Genomic DNA, 13,952 nt, shown 5'->3' with positions numbered 1-13,952 from the left:
ATGTGCTCTGGTAAGCGCTGTGAATTGTGCAAGACTGTTGAATCTCAGATCTGTACCTCTGAAACAAATAATGCAATATATGTTAAGAAAAAAAAAAGAAGAAGGTAGCGGGAGGGGAAGAATGAAGCGGGGGAAATCTGAGGGGTAGACGAACCATGAGAGACGATGGACTCTGAAAAACAAACAGGGTTCTGGAGGGGAGGGGGGTGGGAGGATGGGTTAGCCTGGTGGTGGGTATTGAGGAGGGCTCATTCTGCATGGAGCACTGGGTGTTATGCACAAACAATGAATCATGGAACACTTCATCTAAAACTAATGATGTAATGTATGGGGATTAACATAAGAATAAAAAATAAATAAAAAAAAATTAAAAAATAAAAAATAAAAACACTGCAAATTTGAAGTATTCCTCCCCTTCAATTAGGGGCATTAATCAGGATTTACTCTATTACTACTATTTATAATTATGTGTGAAATGAATTTAATGAGTGTGCAATTAACCTTGAATAATTAGGGAAAGTTTCAGAAAAAATAAAGAATCAGATATACTGAGTTTATCAGGAAACTGTTTCTGACACCTGCTTTAATACCTATATATTACTTGTTCTTTGTATAATATGAATTAACTAGATTTTAAATGTCAGCAAGCAGCTTTTTATTGCACACTAGTGGAAACTCTTAATTGTTGAAATCTGAATTCTGGGACAAGTTTGTGTTCTCACAAAAACTGAGAGCTTAGTATATTCAAACTCCAGTTGATTACAAAATATTCCCTTTGAGATCTTCCTAGGACCAAAGGCCAAAATGTGCTATTTCTAGACAGTTTATAATCAGTTCAAAAAGCATTTAATAAACAACATCATTCTGCCAGGTCCTATACTAGTCATTAGGGTTACAAAAATGAGTTGACAAGTAAGTCACAGCTCTGCCCTCAAGGAGCTTATAGTCTAGAGGAAAAATGAACTTGTACAAAATCATCGCAGTATTGTAGAATATATGTAGACATAGAAGTGTGTAAAGACTCAATTCAGAGCACAGAAGTCAGAAAAGCTAACCTAGAACAGATCTTCTGTCAGAGGAAATTGTCCAGAATACAGTATTAAGAGATAAAGAGTTGGAAATATGATATTAACAGGAAACAAGAAGGATAGTATTTAAGAATCTAACATTACTGATAACAGGAGTTCTATGTGGAGAGAATAGAACAAAAGGGAGAGGACATTCAAATAGATAATAGTTGAGAACTTAACCAAATTGGTGAAAGACATGAATCCTCAAATTGAGGAAGCATGAGTCCTAAGCAAAAACTAATTCACATACTGAAAAACTGTAGTGAAACTGCTGAAAACCAATGACAAAATCTTAAGAGCATCCTGAGAAAACGACAGACCATCTGCAAAGGAGCAACAATTAGGTTGACAACTTACTTCTCAACAACAAGCAGCCCCAGGTGACAATAGAATAATATCATCAGAGCACTGAATGAAGTAACTGTCAGCCTGCATTTCTGTACTCAAGGGGAAAGATGACATAAAGGTATTTGCAGAATAACAGAGAACTGGAACTCAAAGATTTCATTGAAAGAGCTACTAAAGGTTTCTTCGGGAAGGACACTGAACCCAGAAAGAAAATTAAGATGCCAGAATGTTAATATCCAAAAAGTAGAAACAACCCAAATGTCCATCAACTGATGTATATGTAAATAAAATGTGATAAATCCTTACAATGGAATATTTCATACAAAGGAATGATATATTCTACATTCTTGATACATGCTGATCCATGCTATACCATAGTAAGCCTTGAAAACAACATGCTAAGTGAAAGAAACCAGACACAAAAGGTCACATATTGTTATGAGTCATTTTATATAAAATGCCCACAATAGGCAAATCCACACAGACAGAAAGTAGTTTGGTGGTTGCAAGGGACTGAGGGGAGGAGGGAATGGGAAGTGGGTGCTAATGGGTGTAGAGTTTGTTTTGGGGGGTGATGAAAATATTCTGAAATCAGATAGTGGTGATAGTTGCATAACTCTGAATATTCTAAAAGCTATTAAATTGTACACTTTAAAAGGGTGAACGTGATGGTATGTGAATTATATCTCAAAGCTGTTTTTTTTCAAAAGAGCAGTGATGAGCAAAGAAATAAACATGGATAAATAAGGCAAGTATTGATTGTATGAAACAATCATAACAATGACTAATGTGAGGATATAAAAGCAAGGTGGAACTAATATACCATTAAGACCATAGGAGAGGAGAGAATGTCGTTAAAACAAAATTTTTATAATGTTCAGGAGGTTGGGAATATTGATTAACATTAGAATTTATATCAAGAATGCAAGATAAATAGAATAGTAGAGAAACTGTATCACTCATATATTGCTGTTGGGAATGTAAAATGGGACAGTTACTCTGGAAAATATTTTGGCAGTTCTTTTCAAAACTTAAAATAGACTTTCCACATGATCCAGCAGTTACACTTTTGGCCTTTATCCCAGAGCAATGAACTTACTTTCATACAGAATTTGTACACAGTGTTCATAGCAGCTTTATTCATACAGCCCAAAACTGGAAACTACTCAAAATGTCATTCAGTGGGTGAGTGGTTAAATAAATTGTGGTACATCCATACCATGGAATACTACTCAGCATTTAAAAGGAATGGACTATTGATCCAACAACTTGGATGAACGTCAAGGCTGATGCCAATTTCAAAAGTATATAAACGGCATGGTTCCATTTAAGTAGCATATGTAAATTAATATAATTCTAGAGATGGAGAACAGATTAGTGGTTGCTATAGGTTAGAGATGGGGAGGGGAAGAAGACGGGTGTATCAATAAAGGGGTAACACAAGGGAATCTTGTGATGATGGTACGGATGAGTATCTTGTTCTCACATATAAACACATACACACAAGTGCTAGCTAGCGTAGCTGGTAAAATTTGAACAAGAGCTTTACCAATGCTGATTTCTTGACTTTGATGTTTCATTATAGTTGTGTAAGATGTTAACTTTGAGAGGAGGTTGGGGGAAGAGCGCACAGGACCTACCTTTACATTTCTTTACAGCCTACTGTGAGTCAATAAGTATTTCAAAATAAAAAGTTTTTAAAACTTTACTAAAAGAAAATAAATAAGATATATAACTTCCTAGCCAAATGAGTAGGGGAAGGAGAAAAGTAAAGAATGATTAACCAATCCAACAAGATAGAGGAAAGGAGGAACTAGAAAGCAAAGAAAAAACAAAATACAAACACAAAAAAAAGATGGTAGAAACAAATGAAAATGTACTTATAATCACAATAAATAAAATGGACCAAACTTCCCATTTAACAGAAAGTCTCAGGTTTTGTTTTGTTTTTTTAGTTCAGTTATTTTCAATGTATAAGAGGCCTGACTAAATATAATGACACAGAAATATTGAAAGTAAGTGATGTGGAAAGTGGCAAATATCCAAAGAAAGCAGCTATATTATAGTAATATCAGATAAAATAAACATTAAAGTGAAAACATTATTGAGATTAAAAGAGTCAATATATAATGATAAAAGGAACAATTAACTGAGAAGATAAAACAATCCTGAACTTATATATACCAACACTATAGCACTTTACATTTTTTAAAGCAAAATTCAGTATATTTAAAAGGAAAATGGATAAATCCATGCTCATAGTTATACTTTTAATATACCTACATTGGTATTAAGGTAGCAGAGATTTGAGCAATGAATTAATGGAGATGGGTAGATGGATGGATAGATAGCAAAATTTATATAGAATGTATTAACCCAACAATTAAATACTCTCTTTTCAAGCATACATGGAATACTTATAAAACTTGACCATTCACTATTAAGTCACAAAATAAATTTCAGTTTATACCATATAGTAGGTCAAAAAGCAAATGTTAATTTACACACAGCCTGTTTTCTGCCCACAGCTCAATAAAATTAGAAATTGGTAACAAAGCAATAACCAACACCCCAATTCATTTAGAAATATTAAAAAACAGACCTTTGAATAAGGCTCAGATAAAAATAATAAAATAATTAGGAAATATTTAGAAGTAAATGCCAATGAACTAAATGCCTAAAGTAAGCATGGAGCTAAAACAGAGGGTGTACTTATAGGAATATGTATAGCTGTGCTTGTATGTATTATTAGATAGGAAGAGGAAAAGCTAATGAGTTAAGTGTCTAAATGAAGAAGATGAAAAAAATCAGTAAGCAAAGATAAAAGCAAATCTAGGAAAGAAATTGATCTATATCAACTTGAGAAAAATGTTCTTATCTCTGGAAGGGAGAAGAGACTGTAAGAAAGTGAGCTACATTGGTAGCATTTTATTTCTTTGGGCCAAAAAAAAGGTGTAAATACTTTGTGTATTAAAAATTATTGTTTGGAACAACTTTATTGAAATGCAGTTCACAACTCAAACAGCTCACTCATTTTAAAGTGTACAATTCACTGGTTTTTAGTATATTTGCAGAGTTGTGTGACCCTCACCACAATCAATTTTAGAACATTTTCATCACCTCAAAAAGAAACCCTCCACCCTTTGGCTGTCATCCCTGAGCCCTGCATCCTTACCTGGCCTAAGCAACCACTTATTTGCTTTCTCTATTTATAGATTTGTCTACTCGGGACCTTTAATATATAAGGAATCATATAACATGTGGTCTTCTGTGACTAGATTCTTTTACATAGCATAAATTTTCCAAGACTCATCCAGGTCATAGCATATATCTGTGCTTCATTCCTTTTTATGGGTAAATGATATTCCATTGTGTGAATACACTACATTTTATTTATGCATTAGTTGGTGGACATTTGAGTCATTTTCACTTTTGGCTGTATTATGAGTAATACTGCTATGGACATTTGTGTACAAATGTTTCTGTAGACATATGCTTTCATTTCTCTTGGATATATACCTAGGAGTGGAATTGCTGAGTCAAATGGAAATTCCACACTTACATTTTTGAGGAACTGCCAGACTGTTTTCCAAAGTAGTTGCACCATTTTGTATTTCCATCAGCAGTGTATGAGGCTTCTGATTTATCTACATCCTTGCTAATACCTGTTATTATTTTTGATTATAGCCATCTTAAATGGTGTGAAGTGGTATATCACTGTGTTTTCTTTTTGCATTACCTGATGACTAATGATGTTGAACATCTTTTCATGTGTTTATTAGCCGTTTGTCTTCTTTGGAGAAATGTCTATTCTGATCCTTTGCCCAATTTTAATTGGGTTGTCTTTTTGTTATTGAGTTCTAAGGTATTTATATATATATTCTAGATACAAGTCCCTTATCAGATATATGATTTCCAAGTATTTTCTCCCATTTTATGGGTTGTCTTTTCACTTTCTTCATAGTGTCCTTTGAAACACAAAAGTTTTTAATCTTGATAAGGTCCAATTATTTTTTCTTTTGTTGCTTATGCCTTTGATGTCTTAGCTATAAGAATCCATGGCCAAATCCAAGATGATGAAGGTTTATTTCTATGTTTTTTCCTGAGAATTTCATAGTTTTAGCTCTTAACTTGGGTCTTTGATTTGAGTTAATTCTTATATATGGTGTATGATCAGCAACTATACCATTTAACATCCTTTTCAGCAGTGCACATGGGTTCCAATTTCTCCACATCCTTTCCAACACTTGTTATTTTCTGTTGTTGTTGTTGTTTTTTAATTGTAGCCATTTGAATGGGTGGTAGCTCATTGTGATTTCTATTTGCATGTTCTGAGTGATTAGTGCTGTTGAAAGTCTTTTCATGTGCCTATTGGCCATTTGTATATCTTCTTTGGAGAAATGTCTATTAAGTCCTTTGCCTATTTTTAATTGGGTTGTTAATTTGTTACTGAATTGTAGGAGTTCTTTATGCTGGATATCAATATTTAGGAGATACATGATTTGCAAATATTTATTCCTATTGTGTAGATTGCCTTTTCACTCCATTAATAGTGTCCTTTGTTGAACAAAAGATTTTAATCTTGATGAAGTCCAGCTTATCTATTCTTTCTTTTGTTGCCTGCACTTTTGGTGTCATATCTGAGCAATCATTGCCGATTTCTAAACACTCAGCCTGGTGGTGTTTAAACTACTCAGTGAATGATTTAAAGAACTGAAGTAAGTTATTTCTATTCTACAATTTACTGTTATAATTATGGAAGATTTCATAGTCATCCATTCAATCCCAGACTTCTCCTGAATCTTTATTTTCCTGATTACTGCCAAATGCATTCAATTATAAATTGAAAGCATGGAAATAGCACAATTTATTATGATACAGTTTTTCCCCATGAGGAATAGTGATCAAAATTATTGCCAAGTGATTTTATTAGGAAAAGAAAATTCTTAACTGATTAAAGGCTCTGGATATTGTATATCAACTATTAAATGGGTTTTCAACTTTTCTCCTTCATTTTTTAAAAACACTGAATTTCACTTCAGCACATATAATAAAGTTCTAAAACTTCCAAGACATTTTGCATGCTGGAAGGGTTCCTTGTGGTTATAGTATTCATTTGAAATTCAAATAACTCCTTGGAATTTGAAGCTAGCTAGAAGTCATGTACTGTAAAAAAAAAAATTTTTTTTTATAATTTATACTGCTACAAGATGTGACACCTTTGAACCTAGATAGGAGCAGCAAATGTATCTTTTGAAGTCATCAAATAATACATGCACTCTCTATAGTAAATTTCTTGGGCAATGTGTAAGAACTTATTTTTAAATCTCTTTTTAGTTCTTGTTTTAAATCATTATATACTTTTTCCAGCCAGTGTTTTTCAACAGCCCTGAATTTTGTAAAGTAGATGATGTAGACGATCCAATAGAAGCCTAAGACATGGTCCTTTTCCCTCAATTTGCCATCCATCCATAGAACGTAATGATGCACATGACAACATAAAAGAAGAAATAAAAGCACTTACCATTTAGAGTCTGAGAAAGTAAGGATGGGCTGCGGTGATGTGAACGGGTCTCAGAGAGGCAGACCTCAGCAGGCCAGGAGGGTGAAGTAGACCAGAATGGGCTGAGGAAGGGCACTGTTCTCTCTAGACGAGAGGGGAGACAAAGTGTGACAGACTGGAGAACATCGAGCGCCAGGTACCTGAGGTAGAGGGTACATTAAATATGCTGTGGCTGATTGGATGGTCAGGATGAGGACAGATTATGGGGAGGTGGTATGGTAGTTTTATATTCGATGTAGCTGACTGTAGAGAAACACTGTGGGTTCTTGATCAGAGAAGTGGTGGGAAAATGTCGTCTGTCTTCCATGGAGATCATAGAACTTTAGAAATAAAGGGATTTTGAAAACATCTTATTCAACGTCTTTGTTTCCTGAGGCCAGGGAACTGAAATAACTTCCTCAGAGTCACCCATTAGAAAATAGCAGATCTGAATCTCAGATACATCCTTTCATTCCAAGGCCAGCACTCTTTCCTTCATACCACAGTCCTCCAGAATATAGAAAGAGAAAGGAGCGAGGGAGACAAGATGGGCAACAATTATACAGTCCATCCTTGAGGCAATGAACACCATGATCAGAGGCGTTGCTGAGGAAAGTCGACAGAAAGGACAAATAAGAAGCACCTTAGTGAGAAAAAGTCAGAATCTGGTAACTATTTTCTTTATTTGAGTCAAATATCTGGAGAATTCAGTAAAGGATTGCGCTAGTTCTAAAAAATAATATTTGACTGGGCGCCTGGGTGGCTCAGTTGGTTAAGCGACTGCCTTCGGCTCAGGTCATGATCCTGGAGTCCCCGGATCGAGTCCCGCATCGGGCTCCCTGCTCAGCAGGGGGTCTGCTTCTCCCTCTGCCCTCTTCCCTCTCGTGCTCTCTGTCTCTCATTCTCTCTCTCTCAAATAAATAAATAAAATCTTTAAAAAAATAAAAAAAAATAATATTTGACTAAAGTGAAAAAGACAGATCCTAGTAAAACCACTATTCGTAATCCAAACGACCCTAGCAAATGGGTGCTAAGTAAATACTTGCTGAATGAAAAAAACGAATGAATGTATCAACTTAAATTTTGTTGGTTTTTGTTTTGTTTTGGGTTTTTTGGGGTTTTTTTTTTTGGATATTTAGGAAGTATCTTACAAGTGCTATTTTAAAAAGAAAACATTTTCTTTTACAGATTCACCTTTTGGGAGTTTTGCTAGCCATTTTAGGAAATTTGGTAATGAGTATTTCCCTAAATATTCAGGTAAGAAGTAGCTTATTTTTCTAACTCTATAGTTTGATCCAGGAACACATGATGACTTCAAGGTGCCTCAGGCACCTCTTGGGGATCCTTCTTCCACAAAAATATATAAACAATTATATTTTATGACCTCATTGATATAAAGACAAATAGAGTCTAGGCTGGATTGCATTCACTTCTTCTTCTTCTGATTTTAAAAGAAATTAAATGTTTTTGTGGGCCTCTTAATAATATTACATGGCTGAGGCAAGATGCCTTGGTGGCTTGTGAATACCACAAATTTGTACCAAAGATGTTCATAATCTTGGCATAAACAAGATTTATTTTTAATGTTCTGCGTTTTCTTCTAGCACTTTTATTATTTTTTTAAAAGTTTTTAAATGTAATCTAGAATGGTACATACTTCTTAGTAGAAAGTAGGTTCAGGCATCATCAAATCAATAAGGAAATAGGGCTTTATTTAATGGCCAATTTTCCAGGAATGTAGATGTTTCAAATACGAAGAAACACTCTTACCATGTATAAACAAGCTTCTACTACCGGACCCCATACCAGCAAAGCATCTGCCCTGCTATGTTTATTGTGGTAGCTGCTTTGACTCATACATTTAAATCCCTTTTCAAACAGGTTTTCTTGAGTAACTTATTATTTTTATTTCATCAATGTTTATTTTGGCATCTGGACTTTTTTGACATTCTAAAGGAAGTGTTGTGGTGTGGTGAACTAAAAAGACACTTAATTCTTTAGCACACTGCTCATCTTTGGAGAGCAATTACTAATACTAATTTCACAGTTATGAGAATTAAGTAAAATTCCTACGTAAGGAAGGCCCTTTCCACCACAAAATTCTCTGTCAGTGGCAGTCGCTTCTGCAGTTAATATGTTTGGAACAAGCAGAAAACCATAATAATTGCTCTGTAATAATCGGCAAATAAACTTAAAAGCCATGATGCAAATGCATAGGACCAAAAAATGTTCAAAGCAAGTTTTAATTGGGTAGAAATATTATCTTATTTGCATTCTGATTTACTTCCAGAAATATTCTCATGTCCAGCTAGTGCACCAGGAACACCCAAGACCCTACTTCAAGAGCATGTTGTGGTGGGCTGGGGCCGCTCTCATGGCCGTGGGGGAGATGGGCAACTTTGCAGCCTACGGATTTGCTCCCATTACTCTCATCGCACCATTAGGCTGTGTGTCTGTTACAGGTGAGCCATTTCTCTGTGTTTTGACAAATAGAAATTTTTAGAAATCAGAATAGCTGGCAAAAAACATGTAACTTGAGCAACATATGAATAAAAGAAGAAAGTCTACTTCCTGTTTTCTTAGCACTTTAACTTGGAACAATTACACTGATTTCACTGATCCGCCATCATGCTGCCACGTTACTCACGAAGAAACCTGCACTTTGTAACTGTAATATTTATGTTTAAAAGCCTGATTTCCAGTGTCTGCATCTTAATAAATTAACAGGAACAGCAAATGTTATACCATGCTTTTTAAATTATTAATGAATTATCTAAAAGCATTCATAATACATCATACTTTATTCATATGTTAAACTGACATTACATGTACTTAGAGTGTTTGATGCCTGATCTTGACTCCATAGTTCAGTATCTCTTTTACATTAAGAATTAAATATGGGCACCTGGGTGGCTCAGTCGGTTAAGCTCTGCCTTTAGCTCAGGTCATGATCCCCGCATCCTGGGATTGGGTCCCGCATCAGGCTCCTTGCTCCTGGGGGGGAGAGGGAGGGGTCCTGCTTCTCCCTCTCCCTTGGCCCCTCTTCCCTGCTTGTGCTCTCTCTCTCTCAAATAAATTAAATAAATAAATAATTAATTAATTATTTTTAAAAAAATAATTAAATATTGGGGTGCCTGGGTGGCTCAGTTGGTTAAGCATCTGACTCTTGATTTAGGCTCAGGTCATGATCTCAAAGTTGTGGGACAGAGTCCTATGGGCTCCGTGCTGGGCCTGGAGCCTGCTTAAGATTCTCTCTCTGTCTCTCCCCCTCCCCCTTTGCCCCTCCCCCAGCTCACATGCTCGTGCTTGTGCACACCCTTTTGCACTCTCTCTAAAATAAATCTTTTAAAAAAAGAATTAAATATTGGTATTCTACATTACTATAAGAATGTGTAATTTTATAGTAATGTCAGAATTAACCTACTTTCAAAATTTATGATTTACTAAATATATCTAGAAAAGAGAATATGAGATGTTACTAAAGACTAAAAAAAAAAAAGCAAAAATCATTGCTAAAAAGATGAATAAATTTTCTAAGCCTTGTTAAAATCAATAAAAGCTTTTTAGTTTTACTCTTTATTTGCTGCTATGGAAACAGCATGTTTTTAAATGTCTGTGAATTTGAAACCACTGAAGTAGAAATGAGTTGATGGTTATTGTCTGGTAACAACTAGATCAAGTGTAAGATGCACTCACCTGTCCCAATTTTAATATTTCTCAAAAAAAAATATGATATTCTTAAAGAAAGCATAGCTTAAACCGAAATAATATATATTCAAAAAGAATTTAATTTATTTTGATAGTAGTTTCCCCCTCTTAACCACTCAAAATATTTTATTTAAAATGCTTTCATGGTATACTATAGTAGAATATTTAGCAAAGAACTCCTTTTCAGCTTTCTAAAAATTGCTCAGTTAAAAATGCCATCTTGTTATTACTCTGAGTAGGCACACAATTTATGTAATCATTTGCCATTTTTAACATTCTAATAAAATGAGCAATTTTAGCATATCTTCTCTTTGCTACACATACCATGTACATGGACATTATGGATTTCTTCTGTCTTCTCAAAATCTGAGGAATAATAGATAAAAGATCTAGTTATATTGTAACCTTGGGACCTCTACAGGCCCCAGTTGTTCTGAAAATGTTGTATTATTCTTCATAATGACTGTATATTTAGAGCTGGTTTTCGTTTTTATTTCTTGTTTTGCTTTATGCTTAGCTTCCATGAAATAGACAAAAAAGTGTCCAGGAATATAAACAGACACCTGGGGGAGGGTTGAGTATACCACATTGTAATGAAATTCTCCATTTATCTCGAGTCTCCCAGGTACTGGGAATCCTTTTCTCTGGGAACAAGAAAAAGAGAGCTACTCCAGCTAGCTCAAAGAAAGGGTAGTGTGGCTCGATTTCTTATAAAGATCAGGATTTCACAGAAATGAAATACAACCAGGCCCTGTGGGACCTAAAGTGAGAATTTGGAAGTTGCCAGAGATTAAGGGTCCCTTGATACCCCTTGCAGACCTTCAGGGAAGCTGCCTGTGAAGCTGCTCATCTTGGCTTGACTTGTGCAAAACTCCCATTAATAATAGGAAGCTTAAGTTTTCTCACTCACCTTAGACAGTGTCTTGTCCTCCCCAAGTTCCCATGGGGCCAGTCTACCTACCTTCAAACTCTGAGCCCACTGGTTTGACAGATGCGACTTTCTTAATGCTACAGATCATTTTTCCTTGTGTGCTCTTAGCCCCAGTTAACATTTCAGTGTTAAAACCTTTTTAGCAACCCCCCTCTCTGCCCATAAAATGATTCAAAGAAGTAAAAAAAAAAAACAAAAAAACAAAAAAACAAAACTTAAAGCCTCAAATACAAACCATTTCCTACTTTACAATCTTTTCAAACAGTAATATATGCTCATGAGTAATATTCCCACAGCATTCCTGAGCTGAATTTAGGTTATTGTGAAGTGTTTTGGGTGGGTTATGGACCATTGGTGATTGAGAATATTCCTCAGAACAAACCCCTACCACCCTGAGATTCCTTACAAAGATTCTAGAAACTCTAAAGGACCTGGAGCAAAAAAGGAAAGTATTTTTAAAATAGCTATATCATATGGCTCTGTCTACAGATGAGGCAGAAGAGTGTCCACATTTTTCTGTGCTGGAATTTTTCCTCTAATTATTTCTTGGGAGATTCATGAAAGAAATCAGACTTCCTTCTGAGTTTAAAAAAACAAACAAAAAAAAGATATTGTATGTTGCATGGAATGGGAGTTTGCCTATTCTTTTCTGGCCTTTCTTCTATCTCTTGTTGTTTTTAAAATTAAAAAAGGGCAGGGGGGTGGCGCCTGGTGGCTCAGTTGGTTAAGCGTCTGCCTTCGGCTCAGGTCATGATCCCAGAGTCCTGGGTTCGAGCCCTGCATCGGGCTCCCTGCTCAGCGGGAAGCCTGCTTCTCCCTCTCCCACTCCCCCTGCTTGTGTTCCTGCTCTTGCTATCTCTCTGTCAAATAAATAAATAAATAATCTTTAAAAAAATAAATAAAATTTAAAAAAAAAAGAAGGAAAGAAAATTAAAATCCAGAACAGCTTAAAAAAAGTTGGAGCTCCAACGTAGGGTAGGTACTTTCTTCCATCTTCCTTCCTCTGCTTAGGTGATCTGATTCACACCAATACCATGCTCCTTTCTCCCTTCCAGAAGTAAGAAGAGATCCCGGGTAGGTAATCCTGTGTTCTAATCTCACTGCACACAATATGCCAGGCTTGCTAATATGTCAGACTTGCTGTCTTGTCCTACATCATCAAAATTCCTTTTCCCTTTGTAACTTCAATGGAACAGATTGTTCTTAGGACTAGTATATAAGAAACACTATGGTAAGCATTATGGCTATTTCAGTTTGTGCTCTTCTCACATTCCTGCCTCCAGCCATCTTCCTGGCTATCCTTTCTTCCCCCTTCTGTATGTGTTCTGCCGTGTCTCACTGCCATGCTCACCTTGAAGCAGCCACCCCTCAAACACTAGTTTTACTGGTGGCACCAAAGGGGTTCTGAGAAACAAAGAGTTCCACAGTCAGACAGATTTCTGTGATATTGGACTGTAACTGTTAGGCCAGTTTCATGAGTGCAGGGCTTGGCGGAGCGCATCCCAGGATGGGCCCATGCACACTGTGAGTCTTTCAGAGACAGATGCAGTAGGCCAGGTTTCCAGAACCTGCTGACCACAAAATATTTTTATATGAAGCATCCTCAAATGACAGCAGTTCTGCAGAAAACCTTTAGGGAATTCTTAAGGCCATGCTCACATTAATCATTATCCAATCTCCACTGCCTGGCTCCGGCGAGTTATCGAGCCTGCCTGAGTCTCAAGGACTGGATAATGGGGAATGATCCTAGCAGATATGAATGCCCAGGCCTGGGTCCAGCTTTTTGAGAATGTCAGAGCCCTAGTATCCTTGTGTCACCTTGCACTTTTACCCTATTTTTCTCACTGAACAATAGGTCCAAAAGCTCATTCTGACTAATATGCTCGTTATACTGGCAGTGTGGCTAATTCTGGATGTTGACTTGTGTTTGTATTTCTGTTAAGTAAGAAAGCTTAATGGATGTTTTTCTTTTTTTTTTAAGATTTTATTTATTTATTTATTTAAGAGAGGGAGAGAGAGCAAGTGAGTGGGGGGAGGAGCAGAGGGAGAGGGGCAAGCCGACTGCACGCACTGAGCGTGGAGCCCAACACAGGGCTTGATCTCACAACCCTGAGATCATGACCTGAGCCGAAATCCAGAGTCGGACGCTTGCTTACCCTACTGAGCCACCCAGGTGCCCCTTAATGGATGTTTTCAATCTGGTCTACAGCCTAGGCTGGATATTTGTCCCAATAAGACAGGGCAGTTGAATGGTCAGGAACATGTGCTCTGGGGCCACACAGCTAGGTCTAGGGTTCAAATCTCAGTTCTGCCACTGGAAAGCTCTGTGACCTCACACAAGTAGTTTAAACAG

At 36.3% G+C, this 13,952-nt stretch overlaps 1 protein-coding gene across 1 annotated transcript in view; it reads left to right on the top strand.

Annotated features, from left to right (window-relative positions):
* Window positions 1-13,952, top strand: part of NIPAL2 (NIPA like domain containing 2) — a 65,194-nt gene that overhangs the window by 13,790 nt on the left and 37,452 nt on the right. The window contains exons 2-3 of the mRNA XM_081817133.1: window positions 8,149-8,217; window positions 9,251-9,422. Coding sequence (XP_081673259.1) covers window positions 8,149-8,217; window positions 9,251-9,422 — 241 coding nt within the window. The remainder of the gene's footprint in view (window positions 1-8,148; window positions 8,218-9,250; window positions 9,423-13,952) is intronic.

The sequence above is a fragment of the Leptonychotes weddellii genome, chromosome 4 (assembly GCF_054177405.1).
Source record: "Leptonychotes weddellii isolate Sample4059 chromosome 4, ASM5417740v2, whole genome shotgun sequence".
Classification (NCBI taxonomy): Eukaryota; Metazoa; Chordata; class Mammalia; order Carnivora; family Phocidae; genus Leptonychotes; species Leptonychotes weddellii.
The sequence above is the reverse complement of the archived record's forward strand: the minus strand, read 5'-3'. Positions and strand labels throughout refer to the sequence as shown.